Source organism: Balaenoptera borealis (assembly GCF_965194805.1).
Source record: "Balaenoptera borealis genome assembly, chromosome: 5".
NCBI lineage: Eukaryota > Metazoa > Chordata > Mammalia > Artiodactyla > Balaenopteridae > Balaenoptera > Balaenoptera borealis.
Window position 1 is genome coordinate 94386096 of NC_138862.1, and position 15924 is coordinate 94402019.

The following is a 15924-nucleotide window of genomic DNA, read 5'->3' on the forward strand; positions in this document are numbered from 1 at the left end:
GTATTTGTTTTATGTATTTGGGTGCTCCTATATTAGGTGCATGTATGTTGGTGAGTGTAAAATCCTCTTCTTGTTTTGATCCTTTTATCATTATATAGTGTCCTTCTTTATCTTTCTTTATAGCCTTTGTTTTAAAGTCTATTTTGTCTGATATGAGTATCATGACCCCCGCTTTCTTGTCATTTCCATTTGCATGAACTATCTTTTTCCATGCCCTCACTTTCAATCTGTGTGTCCTTTGCCCTAAAGCGTGTCTTTTGTAGACAGCATATTGTAGGCTCTTGTTTTTTTAATCCAATCTGCCACTCCGTGTCTTTTGATTGGAGCATTTATTCCATTGACATTTAAGGTAATTATTGATAGATATGTATTTATTGCCATCTTCAACCTTGCTTTCCCATTGATTTTATATTTCTTCTTTGTCCCTTTCATTTTGTTTTTCCTTTTGTGGCTTGATGATTTTCTTTTGTATTATACCTATGTTCTCTTCTTTTTGGTTTCTGTGACTCTATTGTATGTTTTTGATTTGTGGTTACTCTGTTTTTGAAGTTTGTTAACCCCCTCCTATATCTATTTACCTTAGACTGGTAGTCATATAGCCTCAAACACATTCTAGGAAAAACAAAAACAAAAACAAAAACAAAAAACTACATTTTTTTACTCTCCTCCCCCACATTTTATGATTTTGATGTCATCTTTTACATCTTCAGGTTCATCCTTCTGCTGTTCATTGCGGCTATCATCACTTTCACAGAAAATTTTTTGATTTAAAAAATCTGTGTACTGGCTTATTTAAGTGATTTCCAATTGTGATTTTCTCTTTCCTATAGATTCTTACTTCTTTTCTCTTTGGAGAAGAGTTTTTAATATTTCCTTTAGGATAGGTTTAGTATTGCTGTATTCATTTAGTTTTTGCTTGTCTGAGAAATTTTTTTTATCTCTCCTTCTATCCTAAGTGATAATCTTGCTGGGTAGAGTATCCTAGGTTGCAGATTTTTCCCTTTCAGGACTTTGAATATATCTTGCCACTCCCTTCTGGCCTGCAGTGTTTCTGTAGAGAAATCAGCTGATAGCTTTATGGGGGTTCCCTTGTAATTAACTGTGTTTTTCTCTTGCTACCTTTAAAATCCTCTCTTTATATTAACTTTTGCCATTTTTATTATAATATGTTTTGTTGTAGGTCTGTTTTGGGTTTATCTTGTTTGGGACCCTCTATGCTTCCTGTACCTGGATATCTGTTTCCTTTTTTAGGTTTGGGAAATTTTCAGCTATAATTTCTTAAGATACATTTTGGATCCTTTTTTCTCTTTCTTCCCCTTCTGGAATTGCTATTATGTGTAGGTTGGCATGCTTTATATTATCCCATAGGTGTCTTATATTGCTTTCATTTTTTTTTTAATTTGGCTTTCTGTCTGCTGTCCTGATTGGGTGATTTCCATTATTCTATCTTCCAGGTCACTTATTTGTTCTTCAGCATTATTCATTTTGCTATTCATTGCCTTTAGCTCAGCTTTCATCTCTGCAAATGAGTTTTCTAATTTTTCTTGGTTCCTCTTTATAGTTTCTAGTTCCTTTTTACAGTACTCTGCATTTCTGTTGATAGCCTTTCTTAATTCCTTCAGTATTCTCATTATCTCCTTTTTGAATTTGTTGTCTATTAGACTGAAGAGGTCTGCTTCATTGTCAGTTCTTTCAGGGGAGTGCTCTTGGTCTTTTAACTGGGAGTGGTTCCTCTGTTTCTTCATTTTACTTATATTTCTCTTACTCTGTGAATTTAGGAGAAAGATTTATCTACTGTGGTCTTGGAGGGCTATTTATATGTGGGGTCATCCCTGTGTAGCTTGTGTGAGTTCAATATATTTGATGTGAGGGCTGTTTTTAGTATGGATGCCTGTCACCTCTTTCCTCAGTGTGCGCTGGTCATTATCCCCTTGATAAGGGGTGTGCAGATGCGGTGGCTGGTGCCCAGTCTTGGGGTTCTTGGCAGTGGCAGGCAGCTCAGGCATGCCCCCGGGACACGCTATGCATGTGGACATGGCTTGCAACCACTCCTGAAGTCTGGGAGGGAGGTGGCAGGGGCCTGTGACCACTCCTGGCATCCAGGGGGGCAGTGTCAGTGGCCTGAGACTGCTCCCGGGGTTTGGGAGGGAGGTGGCAGGGGTCTGCCATTGCCCCTGGAGCCTGTGCAACCAGAGTCCTCCTCTCTGTGAGTGCACGCACAGGGAAAAAGGCTACAATCCAGGTCCCGCCACTCCCCTCGGGCACCCCCCCAAACAATGGCGCCTGGCCTCTAAGGTGTCCCAAGCTTCCTCTATGTACACCCCCTCCTGAAGTCGCACTGAATTCCAGCCCCCCGCATCTGTCTCCACACAGCCACCCCCAGCCCTCTCCTTGGTTCTGATCTCCGAAGCCTGAGTTCCAGCACCCAGCCCCTGCCAGCACTGGTGGACACGTGCATCAGCCTGGGGAGTGCAGGGTGGCGGCACTGACTGTGCAGTTCTCCCTCTGCTCTGGCTGCCACAAATCGGCTTCTGTGCTTTCCTTTGAGGCTCTGAAGCTACCCCTCTGTCCTGGCTGATCTCCCCGCCAGTGAGGGGGCTTCCCAGGGTGCAGGAACCTTTCCTCTTTCACAGCTTCCTCCCGGGGGTGCGGGTCCCATCCCGATTTCTCTCGCCTTTTTTTTTTCTTGTTTCCTACCCAGTTATGTGGATATTTTCTTGCCCTTTACGTAGTCTGAGGTCTTCTGCCAGAGTTCAGTAGGTATTCTGTGAGAATTGTTCCACATGTAGATGTATTTTTGTTGTGTTTGTGGGAGGCGGTGAGCTTCACGTCCTACTATTCTGCCATCTTGATCACTCTCTTGTATATAATAATTTAAATAAACCCATTTTGCAATACAAGATAGGTCTTACATGCTTTCTATCCTAGTTGGGAACCTTCCGGTCTCTGGTGTCAGAAACCCAAGTCCAAGTAGCTTAAACACAAAGGGGCATAAGGAAACCGGGGAAGAGGTCTCAGAGAAACTAAGGACAGAATAAATGAGGCCTTAACTAGGGATCTCCTATCACATCTTTGCCCCTCTTTTTTGCTTCTCTTTTCCTGCCAGCATATTTTCTCTTACCGACCACTGGCTTGCTCTACACCAAGAAAACCAGTTGCTCAAAATTTTCAAGGTTTTCATCTTGCAGTTCTGGCATTAGAGCAAGACTAACTTGATTCTTAATCCCAAATGGTTAGGGACCCATTCCTAGAATAATGTCCTTAAGTCTGGGCAAGGGATTTTTTGAAAAACACAACAACTTGTGGAGAACCAAGTGGATGGAGTTGGAGGTGCGACAGGATGCCCCTAGCTCACTGCCCAGAGGAGGGGGTGGCAGACAACTCAATAGAGACCCATTATTTTTTCCTTCTCTCCCACATGACTATTGCAAAACCAAAATCTATTATATCTTGTCTCAGGCTCTGCAAAAATAACATTATTGAACCTTCAGGGTTCGGGCAAAAGCACCGTCACCTTAGAAAAGCTAATTCTTACTGCGAACGTGGCGCTGCAAGTGGCGCGGAGCGTGCAGGCCGCGGTCTGTAGGCTGCGGGCCATCTCTGTGCCCAATGAGCCCCTGACCGCTGCGGCCCTGGGGACTGTGGGCGGGCGCCCTCCGGGCTTGGCGCACCGGCCCTGCTCTGGTGTCGATGCATAAATTCACAGACAAACATGAATGGGTACCAACAGAAAACAGTGTTGGAACAGTGGGAATCAGAAATTTTTCACAGGAAGCTTTGGGAGTTGTTGTTTACTGTAGTCTGCCTGAAGTTGAGACAAAATTGAAGAAACAAGAGGAATTTGGTGCTTTGGAAAGTGTGAAAGCTAGTAGTGAACCCTATTCTCCTCTATCAGAAGTAACTGAAATTAATGAACTAGATGAACTAGATGAACTAATGAGTGAAGAAGCATATGAGAAATACATAAAATCTATTGAGGAGTGAAAATGGAACCCCTAAATAAACTAGTTTGAAACAACTTAATCTAGCATAGTTGTCTTAAATTAGTGGTGGATAGATTTTTAAAAGGCAATTTTTAGCGAAAGAAACTACTTGCAACAATGTTTCCTGAAGAAAATACCCCTTAACCTCCTAATGACTTCAGATAAACACTATGCATCTTTTTCACAACACCCTATGATTTTTAGGCTAGTCTCCAGTTACAATATTCAGAATTCCTGAAATTATCTGTGGTAAAACTAGTTATAAAAATTATGTAATTCAAGGATAACATTGCTATCTTAAGCCTTATATGATATTGTAACTTGCTCACAGCCATCCCCGGATTTGGGTCAAAATACTCAACGATCTTCCCACTGGAAATAACTGGCAGTGGAGAAAAGTTTGTTAGTTGTAGAGTGTCCAATGAAGAACATTACTATCTTAATTTTGCAATATACTGTGTTTGCAGGTGCTATTTTCATACAGTGAAGCAACAGCTTTGCAGGAAAATAAGAAACAGTTTAATAATAAAATATTCAACTTCTTAATTAAAAAAAAAAAGGAAAGCTAATTCTTAGTCTTGTGAATATTCCTAAGTATCAAATGTGAAGATATGCCCAGTAAGACAGGAAGGTATAAGCAGGTTATTGAGGCTGGTAGGGATCAGCGATATGAACTTTCTAGTTCAGTTCAATTTCCAACTCCATGTGGATTGTGATTTTTATTCCCATTTCTTTTCCCCTAAAATAACTCTTTTTACCTGAGGAAAAAAAGAATATATTTGCAGCCGCTAACTTAAAACATGTGTTGTGTTGCATAGACCCATTTGTATTTTTAGGAGGCAGGGTTCCACAGTGCATTGTTCTCAAACTTTAGTCATTTGCTTATCAGCCCTATGATTTCTGCCATATCTGAGTAGCACCTGCACTATTTACTTGTTCTGTTTCTTTTGTAAACTTAAATATCCACTTTAATCTTATGTTTCTCTTTGATATGCTAGTTACAATTTTCCCTAGCCCAGATGACAAAAACTACATAATTTAAAAGGTGTTGACAGTAACCACTTAGCTATCTTCTATGCCTCCTCACTTTGGGAAACAATTATAGTGGAAAATCATAAGCATTCAATGGCTCATGACTGCAAGAAATTGTGTTCATCCAAATTGAACACATTTCTCTTATAACTTGTTCAGATAGAAAACAAAATCTGTACCTTTGTCCTAGGGGAAAAAATTAAGGAGCATCTTTATTTATCCTTTGGCTCAGAAAAGGGGGAGGAATTTTATTTCTTCTGTATGGTTTTGTTTACCATAAAACTAATTTTTATTACACAATACATAAATTCATCTTTCATCTAAAAGGCAAACATATTACAGTTAAGACTAAAATTCTCTTTGATCATCACCTCCCCACTCCTCACTAGGGTTAATCCAAGTTATGAATTCAGATTGTATCCTTCCAGACTTCTTTCTTTGCATCTGGCCACTAGAATATCTGTTGTGTTTAATGGTCAGTTAAAGAATGCTCACAGATTTCCTTAAATGCCTTGAGCCAGTCAGTCTCTCTTGACAAAGTCAAGGGGCTCTGTATGCTGGAGCGCACCTTCAATGCACAGGGAATTTACAATTCTGCCTTAACCTTCGCTCCCTGGCTGCACAAGGCCTGAAGATCAGTCAGAAGTGAAATCGGGGCCTTCTCAGGTCTTTGCTGAGCGTGCACACAGCCCTGCACATGCACGTGGCCTTCTAGACCCCAAGAACTATGTTGCAAGCTTTTAAAAGCCCCCGAGGACATCTCATTCCCCAGATCTTGCAGTTTTGGGCCAGCTCTTGTTTACCCCCGCTGGTATTGCAGCCTCAAGCAGCTGCAGGGTTAAACAATTGCACTGACTATCTTTCAACAAATGCCCTGGGTATAAGGCTTTCCCACAGAGCGAGCTCTGAGGCAGGTTAAGTACAACCACCCTGCCAGTGGGGCTTTTCCAGAGAGCCTGTGAGACGGGTTAGATGGTGACAATGCGCTGGGATGAGCCATTTTGAGGTGCTCCAAACCCAGTGTGCCCCCTCTAGTGGTCGCAGGGCTGCTGTTTTTCAAGACTAGTGTGGAGCTGGGGTGGGGTAGGGTGTAGGGTGTAGACTGAGTTAAAATACCACAAAAGCTGCAGTTCTTACCAAGGTTCAGATTGTTATAAGCATTTGGTTAATTTCTGGAGCTCTGAAAAAAGTTTTCAGAACGTTCGGGACAATTTTATTTTGCCAGTATTTTTGTTGCTTCTGTGGAAGAGCAGATGTACAGACACCCTCACTCCATCATTCTTGGAAGTCCCGCCCCCCGTTTTCTCACTGTTGATGGAAACAAGGCCAAGAATTTTTCTTCTGTTAGACGAGACATCATCATCCATATTCATGTCTGGGATTTGGTGGGAAATGTGGTCAGGTGCAGAGCAAATGCCAACCAACAAGGACAGCTACTATTCACCCCTGTCCATAAGCACGATTCCAGAACAAGACCTAGAGTTGCTGGGTCTCTCAAACTTCAGTGGAATCTGGAATCCCAGTATTTTGTGGGAAATTGCCACATTTTAATTTATTGACTATAATTTTTAAAAAATCAAAATACTGCACCCAAAATAACACACCGTGGCAAAAGACTACAGTTTGGAGCAGCGAGTATCTTATGGCTCTCATCCCTGCTATGTGAACTTTTCCGACCAAATCAGTCAACTGAATTCCACAAACCTTTTTTTAGCTTCTATTACGTGCCAGAGAATATGCTGTGTGCTGCAGAGCTGAATGAGACATGCTGCCCTGAGTACATGTTCCCTTCCCCCAGCTTTTGAGGCACTTAGAGTCTAGCAGTGGAGGTGGGAACTTTTTTTAAGTTACCACCCTGAATAAAGGGTACCAGTACCGGTACACAGATTTAATTGTTAGTTTAATTAGCCCAAGGCAAAGTGTTTAAAAGGGTCATTCTGTCTTCTCTCTGTAGAGGGAAGTGTGTGCGAGTGTGTGTGCGTGTGCTCGCCCACCATGACTGGGGGGTAGGGAAGGGATAAAATGAAAGCTGCATAAATCCTTCTGAGGCAAAGCTGTGAGGGCTCCAATTTCTAAAAATGGCTTCATGATACTTTACCCTTGACTGAGAGTAAGCAGGTGGGAAACCTTTCTCTTTCAAAATCTTGACATACCTGCCTGACGGATTCCTTGTTTCCAGTGTTGCTACTGAGAAGCACACATCTACTCTGACATCTAGCCCTTCCATGTGACCGGTTTTTCAGCGTGTTGGGGAGCTTCTCTTGGTCCCACTGTTTGGAAATTTCAAGATGGTGTGCCTTGACAGAGGCTCTAGTCCCATCCGCTGTGGTGAGCTCCCTCGTGCCCTTTCACTCTGGAAACTCAGATGTTTGAAGACTTCATCCCCTACACTTTCTATTCTTTCTGAAGTCCCTATTATTTAGATATTGAATGTCCTGGTCTGATCCTGATCTTATCTTTCCATTTTTTTGCTCTATTTTTAGGTTAGTCTCAATTCCAGCTTCCAACCCTTCTGCTGAGTTTCTAATTTCCAAGAACGTTTCCAGGTTCTTCACGTGTCCCTCTTCCACAGCATCTTACCCTTAGTCTACAGATGACTGTTTTCTTCTCATCTCTCTGGGGATAGGGTCATTTTCTGAAGGTTCTTCTCCCTTAGCCTCTGATTCTTCCAAGTTGTTGGCTTTGGACTTTTCATTCATGTTAGCAGCTTTCATCAGATGTCAGGTTACCTTTGGCTAAGCTGGAGGACTAAAAAGCTGATAGAGGATTGTTGACCAGGAGTTTCACCTTAGGACAGTGGTTCTCGATCTTGGCTGTACAGTGGAATCACCTGGGGATCTTTAAAAAACGTTGATACTCCAGAAATATTCGTTTTATTGGTGTAGGGTCTGAACATAGGGATTTTGAAAAGCTTCCCAGTGGTGTTACTGTGTAGCCAAGGCTGAGAAGGATCACCAAAGGGTGCTCTGGCTGAACCACTTCATCTTCCGGTAAGACTAACATTCTCTAAGTCCAGGTCTCTAAGGTCTCTAAGTCCAAGTCTATTTTACCTTCTCCTGTGGATAAACTTTTGGTTTCTGCAAGGGTGGAGGAGCAGTTGTCCAGCTGAAAGAAAGTAGGGAGGGATTTTATAGATGTAATAGCACTTTTAACAGCTTTCTACCAATACTATTTTAGGTTCCTCTCCCTCTTCACCCTCCCTTTAAAGGGACACGCTTCTGTCCGTTTTAGAGCCTGCAGTGTATTCTGCATATAAATTGAGTTGGTGCTCATTTTCTCCCCCACTAAATGAGAATTCAGCTTTCTTCAGTCAGGTTTCCAAAATTCTGGTGCTAACAATTCTCATTCTTCTGTGTTGAGAGCAGTTATGACTTTAAAAAAAAATCCTTTACTGTATTTTCAGGAGTGGAGTGTCAGGAGCATGCAAAATTTGATGTGTTCAACTTGTCACTTTTACCCAAAAGAATGATTATCGGTATTCTTTATGAGAAAGAAAGCTTTTCGTTATAAACGATCGGTTCCCCCATTCATTTTTCCCTCAGGGGAAAAAAAAGATAGTGGGGATTCCTAGCAAAACAATCTAAACATCAGGGTGAAACCATGACTGTAGTAGGAACACTACACTTTATTGCCATTGTTGTTGTTGAATGAGACCCGGAGGAGGGAAGGAGGTCAAAACTGTGCGAGTCTGTCATGGAGAAGGTGCACCCCAGGTGTTAAGTGAAAAGAGCTAGGCCTGGTTTCCTAAGTCTGGCATATAGATAAAATGTTAAAAAAGACACACTCTTTATCCCCACAGACTCTGACAAAGAACAGACAGCACATGGGCCTTTACGGTCCGCAATCCCATGTTAGTTGGCCCATTTAGGGAGATCTGGATTTGTAGCTGCTGCTGCTCTTTTTTTTTTTAAATTGGCGTGTAGTTGCTTTACTTCTGAAACATCAGCCTACATGGTTGTGGGTGGCAGCCGCCCCTTTAGATGGTACAGCCAGCACCGTGCGCTATGCCACTTGCCTGGCCTATGAACGCATTTGAATTTACAACTTCTGGGGTGTGGTTTAAGTTTTTAAAAAGTAACAACAACAAAAGCAATCCTATTCATGGCAGAAGAACCCTACTTAAGTCAGAAAGAATTAAAACATTTATTGGGCATAAATATATTACATATACACTACAGATACAGTTAGGTATTACATATAGCATAGTATTTGCAAAATCTATACATTAAAATTGATATGGCAGTTTTAATACAATGTATATGAAATAGTCTAAAATTTACAGGAAAACATATGATTATTTTTTTTTTTCTCCTAAAGTTGAAAAGCTTGGAATGTATGTCCAACAGTGAGGTAAAACATTTTGTCTTTCAATTTAAAGAATTGTGCAAGGATAACATTCAAACACATTCAGTTAGGGCACTTTTCAATTTTGACAGGAATACTGAATTACTGTAGCCAACAAAACACGGTTAGAAAATGCCAACATTTCAAGTTGATAAGAACAAGGCAGGTAATATGCAAAAAATCTTTTTAAAAAGTTGTTTTCTTTTTAAACAATTTCTTTGAGGACAAAGGGCATTTTGCTTCACATGACTGGAATTTCTTGTGTCAGGGAGGAGTTTGACATATAGAGCATCAGAAAGCCACTCACTCGTTCCTACATATTGCAAAAGGGCAAAGAGAGAAGGTTAACATAACACTTTATTTTATTGTTCATGTGTAATGGCAATATATATATAGTTATATATCAATATCACATATACATATTTGTGATAGAAAACAGTGCCAGATAGTGTAATAACTTTTTGACTGAAGGGATTATAATGACACCGAATAACGGAGAGCAATAAAATAAAGTGCCGTCAGCTAGTGTTTCACACACAACAGCTTTCTGGTGGTTAAACAGATAGATAGTATGAAAATCTCAAAGATCAAATATTCATAGCAATTTTGGCTTAAAGTATTATTTCATTAAAAAAATTCCAACCAATTCAGAGAATTTCTTTATAGCAGCAGTTCTGAAGTGTTTCCAAAAAAGGGACTTTTTTTTTTTTCTCCTGAAGACAGGGTTCTCGTACTCAGTTGAATCTTCATTGCTTATGAAATGCCTTTTCCCCAAAACACCTGCATGAGATTGTTTCAGAAAATGCAGATGCAGTGTTACAGTGGATCATAATACACATTTAAATAGAGGGATGAGTTTTGGAAGGCCAGAACTTTGGCAAAAAAATTTCACCTTGATGCCAGCAGTTTGCAAGGCTAATAATTAAACTAATTATTCTAGTCAATAACAAAATACAGAACTTTCTAGTAGTACTTATTACATCAACGTAGGCACACAGAATAATTCATTGATCTTAGCACTTTCTTTCAAGAGATGATTATGTTTTTCTTGGGTACATGTAAACGTTTCAGTCGCTGACAATGGATTTTTTTTGGCATTTAATGCACTAGATGCTCTTTATCTTTAAAAACACAAGAAAATGTCAGAAGAATGACAATACTACAGATGTTGCCAAGGAACGAGACTGACCTAAAATTACAAAAGTATAAAACACAAAAAAATAACATGCTACAAGGGAAAATTAGTACATAAGTACATTTAAAAAATTTTACAATAAATAAAGATTGCACTGTAATTGGCATTTAAAGTACTGTATGCAGAATATAGTATAAATAAACCAAAAACAAAATAATGTTGGTTTCCCCATGACTTTGGTATGGGAATATTATAAGCTAGTACAGGATACTGCATTTTAAGACAACACAGACCAAGCACAAAATAGCTATGATCAAGAAAAACCAAGTAGCAAAAATATACAAAAACAGAAGCAGGGGGATACACTGTGTCTGTTGCACCCTTTTGGAATATATTTGCACCTCCAACTCTTAAATGTCCCTGAGGTACGTGAACATTATGGACTTCATATAAATAATCCAATGACTTTGGGTTAAAATTGATTATCTCATGACTCAGAATAAACATGCAAGAGTAACACTTTGCACTCCAATAGCACCTATAGATCAAGGATCTCAAAGCACTTACGAACATTAGAATCCCCATTTTATTTTTTATTTTTAATGCATGGGAAAACTGAGGCACAGAGAGGTAAAGTGACGTGTTCAGATCACGCAGCAAGTTAGTGACAGATCCAGGGAGATAATCTAGGCTCCTTGACCCCCCAAACACCCTGTGCTTATTACCACCAAATACCATTCCCTCTCCACACATGGCCAGGTCAACCCCACAAAAATAGGAACTACAAATTTAGATGACTCTTTTGGGCTTTATCAATTTTCACCTGCTGTTAGATTAGTATTATGTGCACTGAATTAAGCTACTGAAATTCAATCACTTCATTGATACTTCATTGAATAGCCTAAAGGCAAATCTTCCAAAAATAATGAGCTGATGTGTAAGAAGATTGATCACAATTAGTGTAAGTCATGGACAATGGGCAGAGGCACTAAACTGTCACCAGTTCTCGTCATATAATTCTGGTCAAACATAACAGAATATAATAACTCTAGTGATTAGATCAGAAGTAGTTATATACAAAGACAGACAAACAAGTTAAAGCAGCTTTTAAAATAGCTGAACAAGGAAACAACTAACTATTGCACAATGCCCTCGAAAAGTTACTGCTATGAATTGATGTGGTAAAATCTACAATGCTCCATAATTTATAGATGCATTTTGGTTACTTGATTTCTTAGACAGGCAGCTCATAGTGTTAAAATCATAAGAAATACAGATTATTAAAACATTTTAAAGTACACATTTTGATCTCAATGAGCTAAACACAGTTAAATAACTGAGTGACAAAATGGTTGTTTAGGGCAGCCTTATCTGAGTGAACACATCTTCTGTGTGTGGTTGCTGTGTGGTGATACTCTGACAACACTGAAATCCTAGCCCTGTAACTACACACACTGTGATTCATGTTCACAGGTACAGATGATCAAGACATAAGAAGTGACAGGTGAATATAAATTACTAAATGGTGACATGGAAAAAAAAAATCAAAGGCTTGCAAAAGACATCAGTGAAAACAGAATAGAGGCAAATCTGAAAATTTTAAAAGAAAACGTAAGCTAGCTTTTGGTATCTGGTTTGCTTCTTTTTTTTTTTTTTCTTTTTTTTTAAATCCAGTTTAACCTCTTCCTAGTTTTGCATTTCAAAAAGGTGCACCAAAACACTGATATTTTTTTCCTAGCTAAATCTGTAAAACAAGTATATAAATCAAAGAACAAAAGGGCTTAAAAAGGGGAGTATCTGAATAAATGTGTGTATTAAAATGTGTAGCATTAATTAAATTCATACCTCTAGTTTTGTTGGGTTTGTTTACTTCATTAAGAAGTACTGTAATATAAAGGCAAATAAAATGGACAAAGTTGCAAAGCCAACCACAATGAGGGCTGCAAACTGTTCATCAGTAGGCATCATGCTCTTCATTTTGGGATCATCTAAGCTCCCCATGTCCCCTGTAAGCATGACCTCACTTCGTTGTAGTACAAAAGCCGCAGAGGGGCTGAAAGCTCCGCTTAGCTCCTGAGAGGTGTCTAAACAGCGACGACACGCACACACGCGGAACCTGTAGTCTGTGTTGGTCTGGAGGCCTGAGATTTGGAATGTGGCTTCTTCTCCCTTGTACACCTTCAAGAAAAAGAAAAGTCCTGGTCAATAAATTTATAACAACATTGTGGTCCCTAAAGTAATAACTGTATAACATTGGGGGCCTTGTAGACCTGGCGTGGTTTATGCGAACTCTGCAACAACAAAAAGTACATGGAGAGGCATTTGTCCCCGTCTATATTTCATCTGTAAAGTATTCTGACCCACTCTGAATAAAATAAAATAAATTCAGTGACTCTGCTATTGACAGGAGATCAGGCACTGACCAGAAATGCAGCTGATACAAGTAATGATGATGCATCTAGCTAAATTTTAATAATTTAGGCTATAAATCAGCAGACGACTTAATTCATACAAAGGGCTCTCTGATCTTGCTGCAAAGAATTAATATTTTTTAATGCAGACAATTAAAAACAAATTATAGAAATAAAGTGCAAAGTCTCAGTTGAATGATTCTTTGACTACTGACTACACCATCTAACACTACTCCATCAAGATAGCCCACCTCCACCCCTAAGAGGTAAACACTATTCTGACTTCTCATTCTGTAATTTGTTTTGCCTACTCTAGAAGTTCATGCAAATGCAATCAAACACTACGCACTCTCTTGTGCCTACGAGATTCATCCGTGTAATCGATTCAGTAGTTGTTCCTTTTACTGAAGAATAAGTACTCTATCATAGGCCTATACTTTGATGTATCCATTTGCTTTTTGACAAGTATTTGCACTGTTTCCAGTTTGGAGTTTTTATATAGGAAGAGTACTGTGAACATTTTTGTACAGATCTTGAGGACTTAAGTTTCTCTTTTTCTTGCGTGAATACCTAGGAGCAGAAGGGCTGGGTATAAGTCTACATCTAACTGCATGAGGAAGCTGTCCCAAGCACATCCCTCTGCACTCCTGCCAGCTAAGCATGAGAGTTCCAGTTGTTCCACACCCTCATCAACATTTGTTACTGTCAGTCATTCAAATGGGTGAGTATGGTACCTCAGCTGCACCTCCCTGATGCCTGAGAGTGTTTCCCCCCTTTTCATGTGCTCATTTGGTCACTCACATACCTTCCTTTATGGGGAGTGCGTTCAACTGTCTTGCCTGTTTTCAGTTTGTTTGCTTTTGTTTGTGGTGGCTCTTTAATGTGGATGTAAGTCCTCTGTCGGGATGTGTTGTGAATGTTCTCTCCCAGTTTTGTGTCCTGTCTAATCATTTCTTAAGATATTTAGTGATGCAGTCCTATTTATCACAAATTAATATTTAATTAATTTAATGGTCTGTCTTAAGTGTTTCCTGTCTGTTTGACCGACCGGTCCTTTTTCCATTAAGAATCTAGGATATTTTCTTCCCCTTTGTTAACACTGACATAATCACCATGAGGCTTACTGCTATGAGGACTTGCAATCTACCAGTTTACTTAGAGATTATCAACCTCGGAGTTGACTGAAGAAAACAGGTATCTTTGAGGGAGGGTGGTAGAGGGAGATCTCACGTGGTTCTTCAATCAAAGTGGTACTGATCCTCGAAACACTCAGAGGAAATGATAACCACCTTAAAATTACATAAAAATCCACGTCTTATATGAAATAGAGATAGGAAAAAACTAGCTGGAACTCAACCAAATCAGTAAAGAGATTTGGCTGATGAAATAAACACGAAAGTAAAATTAACTGAACACTTTGTAGCTGAGTGGCACCGAGTTAGCCTCTGTAAAGCGTTTAAAACATGCCCGGTACATGGGTAAGTGCAGAGAAAAAGTTAGCTATTATTACTACTACTACTATTTAGAACTTAAAAGCAACTCCAAATATATTCTTAAAATACAGTGATTAAAAGTGGACAGGGGGGGCTTCCCTGGTGGCGCAGTGGTTGAGAATCCGCCTGCCAATGCAGGGCACACAGGTTCGAGCCCTGGTCTGGGAAGATCCCACATGCCGCGGAGCAACTAGGCCCGTGAGCCACAACTACTGAGCCTGCGCGTCTGGAGCCTGTGCTCCGCAACAAGAGAGGCCGCGATAGTGAGAGGCCCGCGCACCGCGATGAAGAGTGGCCCCCACTTGCCGCAACTAGAGAAAGCCCTCGCACAGAAGTGAAGACCCAACACAGCCATAAATAAATAAATAAATAAATAAATAATTAAAAAAAAAAAAAGGGAAATGAGACTTTAAAAAAAAAAAAAAGTGGACAGGGGCATTTTCAACCTACTGACAGGCCACCTTAAGTAAAGCTGTGAATTTTGCCCATTAATACAAATTCCCTAGAAAACAGAGTATTTCCAACAATTTCAACTTTGTCTGAAATACTCTCCAGCTAAAGAGAGTTAGTGGGAATCTACAAACATTCAGTGTTTCTAAAGCCTGGCACGTAAACTTCTACAAGAAGCAGGACGTGGTACCAGAGAACCTAAGTGCACTGGCCACTCACTTAGTGTTGAGCAAACTGAAAGACAGCAAGAGGATCACAGTTTAGAAAAGGGACCGGACTTCCAGCGTTCACCTGATATTCAGCCTTTTTAAGATTTTTCCTCCCCCATTTTCAAACTTTAGAAGTAGACTTTAAGAGTCTTACTGTACTTTTGTTTAGTGATTAAGCCCCAGAAAACCAATTCTGTTTCTCATATTTTCCTTTATAAGATTTGAAGCACGTTCCTCCTGGTGAGTTACTCTGTTTCTTTAAAGATTGTGGCATGTGTCTTAGCAACTGGGGTTACAGACAGAACTGGGCCGGAGCAACCAAGAACAAAAGAGCTGTAAGAAAACCCCCAGCGATCCTGAGAGGCCACTCCTTTCTCATAGGTCACTGTTCCAACGATGTGTTAGTTAAATGGATATTTTAAGATGAGCTCGTTGTCATGGTGACTGCCCCAAGCCATTCAGGAGTTCAGACTACACCATGAGAGCACTGTCTATGAATTATCTCCCAACATGTGGGTGGTCTCAGGAAAACAATAGTGTACACTTTTTTTTTCTTTAAAGAGAACTTTTCATTGTGAATGTTCTTAATTTCCCAAATTTAGATGCTCAAGTTGGTATTTTCCAAGACAAGTCTTTTCTTCGAAACTGTTGGGACCATTCACGAAGGGAATGACTTGCAACCTTTGGGACCAGCATACTACCAATCCCTTTGCCATCTGAGCTTTGGGTTCCTATCTGCAATGGCCCAGGTATACAATCTGTTCCGTCTCTATGGTGGTGATAAGTTAATGTCAGGCTGTTTATGGAGTTGGAGAAAAGCTGCCATCTAAGACTTAGCTGCAAGGTTTCTTGATACACCTCTTTCAT

General features: G+C 40.0%; 1 protein-coding gene across 4 annotated transcripts in view; it reads right to left on the minus strand.

The window, feature by feature from the left end:
* Window positions 1-9139: 9139 nt before the first annotated feature.
* FNDC3B (fibronectin type III domain containing 3B) overlaps window positions 9140-15924 on the minus strand; it is a 350826-nt gene continuing 344041 nt past the window's right edge. For all 4 annotated transcript variants that reach the window (XM_082393898.1, XM_082393896.1, XM_082393895.1 and 1 more), the window contains one exon: window positions 9140-12672. In XM_082393898.1, coding sequence (XP_082250024.1) covers window positions 12361-12672 — 312 coding nt within the window. In that variant the 3' untranslated portion in view covers window positions 9140-12360. The remainder of the gene's footprint in view (window positions 12673-15924) is intronic.